Source organism: Pediculus humanus, genomic scaffold (genome assembly GCF_000006295.1).
Source record: "Pediculus humanus corporis 1103172108255 genomic scaffold, whole genome shotgun sequence".
Taxonomy (NCBI): Eukaryota; Metazoa; Arthropoda; class Insecta; order Psocodea; family Pediculidae; genus Pediculus; species Pediculus humanus.
In genome coordinates, this window is record NW_002987824.1 from 86,337 (window position 1) to 88,539 (window position 2,203).

Here is a 2,203-nt window from a genome sequence, read left to right on the forward strand (position 1 = left end):
AATAATAATAGTAATAATGATAATAATTTACCGTTTTTTTATTATTATTAAAATTAACCAACGTCGTAGAGTAAAAATTTTAAAACCGATTTTAAAGGTCATCATTAATAACGAAGCTAAGAAATTAACTTTTAGAAAAAAAAAATAATAATAATAATTAAATTTAAATCGTGTGTACATTTTTCGTGAAAATTTTTCTTTTTTTTATTTAACGTATTTCCTTTTTTTTCTTTCTTTTTTTTTTTTTTTATAAAAAAAAAAAGAGAGAAAGAGAGAGAGAAAAGCTGGGGAATTTTCTTTTTGTCACGTAACCAATATAAATTATTCTGCGCTTGTCTCTTTTTCTGACTATACGCTCAGGTGATACGTTCTGCACAATAAATTTTAACGGAGGGTCTCTCTTTTGCTAAATTCTGCTAAAAAAAAAAAAAAAAAATTCTTCCTTTCTCTTCCTTCTCGAATACCCGTGAATCGAGATTAAAAAAAAAAGAGAGAGAGAAAGGGAGAAATTTGTATGTATATTTTGTTAAAAAAAAAAAAAAATCGGGTGGAGATTTAAAAAAACGTGATATGATAATACATTGTTTCGATTAATTTATTAATAATAATAATAAAAGTATTTATTTAATAAATATTTAACCGTTTTTTTACGTCATCAAATTTAATAAAAAAAAAAAAAAAACGTGAGAAAAATTATTAAAAAATAATTTAAATTTTTTTTACAACAAAGAATAATTAATTAGTAAGAAAAATTTAAGGAAAAATGTTTCTTACGTTGGTTGTTGCCCCATTTTTATAAACCAAACGTTATAAATTTTTTTTTTTTTGTTAACGACAGCATTTTCCGGTTGTCCCCTTTCCCCCTCCCTCTATATATTATATTATAAATCCTAACCCCTTTTCAGAAAAAAATTTCTCAAAGAATAAAAACCGTGTAACGAATGATTTTGTGTTTAGGGTTTTTAGGGTTTTAATTAAGAAAAAAAAAATTTTTTTTAAGACATCCATTTAACTAAATAATGATGATGATGATGATGATAACACTTCGTCATTATTAATTTCAGGTATACACGGATTGGGCAAATCATTACCTGGATAAAGCAAAATGCAAAAAACACATTCAAGATTTACAAACTGATGTCACAGATGGAGTGGTCTTAGCGGACGTCATCGAAGCCGTCAGTAAGTAAATAAAAATTATTTTATGTTTCCATAAAAAATTAAATGTTGTGTGCGTATATAGAAATTGTTTAGGAAGGGGGAGGCGGGGAGTGGAGAGGGGAACACGGGGGCAAAAATATAACTTTGGGGGATGGTAAAAAGTAACTTTTAGCCACATGACAGCTCCATCAATTTCTCTGCCTTGTCGTCGTTTCAATCAATTATTCACCATATTTGAAGTTAATGTGCGTGTGCGTGTGTGAGGAGGGTTCCTTCAAGTTAATACTAACTCGTTTAGGGGAGAATACGTAAATAAATACGTGAGAGAGAGAGAGAGAGAGAGAAACGTGTTAACTAAAAAATTTATTTTTGATTTCAGCCAACCAGAAAATATCGGATATAAACAGAAAACCAAAAACATCAATGCAAATGGTAAGTTATTTTATTAATTTATTATTAATAACGATATTAATTACGTAATGTTAGGTGATATAAATAATAATAATAATAATACAAATGATTTTTCGGTTAAACGTGGAAATATTCAACGATTGACAAAAATCCAAAACGTTTCCCACAAAGGCGAGCAAGTTTTAACCTGAAGAAAATATTAGTTTAGCGATATCAATATTTCACCTTGATTTTGTCTTTTCTCTCTGTCTGTCTCTCTCACACTTTTCACGTAATATTAAATTTGACACGATTGAAAGATTTCAAGAATTCGATAATGATCATCTCTCTTTCTATGAATTAAAATTAGTCTTGGATTTAGTTGTCAGGATACCACTGATGACGATGACTAAATCAATTTGAATTTTGCGACACTAAAACGAATTTTTTTTTTTAAACGTTTTACATTTGCCCCCCCCCCCGCTCGGTTTACCCTCTTTTTTTTCAAACGGTTTCAAATATCGTTAGTAAGAGTAACAATAATAATAATAAAAATAATTTGAAAAAAAAAACTCACAATAGAAATAAATATTGAAAAGGGAGAGAGATGGAGAGAGAAAGAAACGCACCTGGAAATCCATTTTGTATCGGG

The 2,203-nt window shown here is 28.5% G+C and overlaps 1 protein-coding gene across 1 annotated transcript; it reads left to right on the forward strand.

Moving 5' to 3' along the window:
- Nucleotides 1-763: 763 nt before the first annotated feature.
- On the forward strand, nucleotides 764-1,964 carry Phum_PHUM479020 (uncharacterized protein; the record flags this gene model as incomplete). The annotated part of the gene is made up of 4 exons (XM_002430384.1): nucleotides 764-778; nucleotides 1,065-1,182; nucleotides 1,541-1,593; nucleotides 1,941-1,964. The coding sequence occupies 4 exons, from the start codon at nucleotides 764-766 to the stop codon at nucleotides 1,962-1,964; spliced, it is 210 nt and encodes a 69-aa protein (XP_002430429.1).
- Between the last annotated feature and the right edge of the window lie 239 nt (nucleotides 1,965-2,203).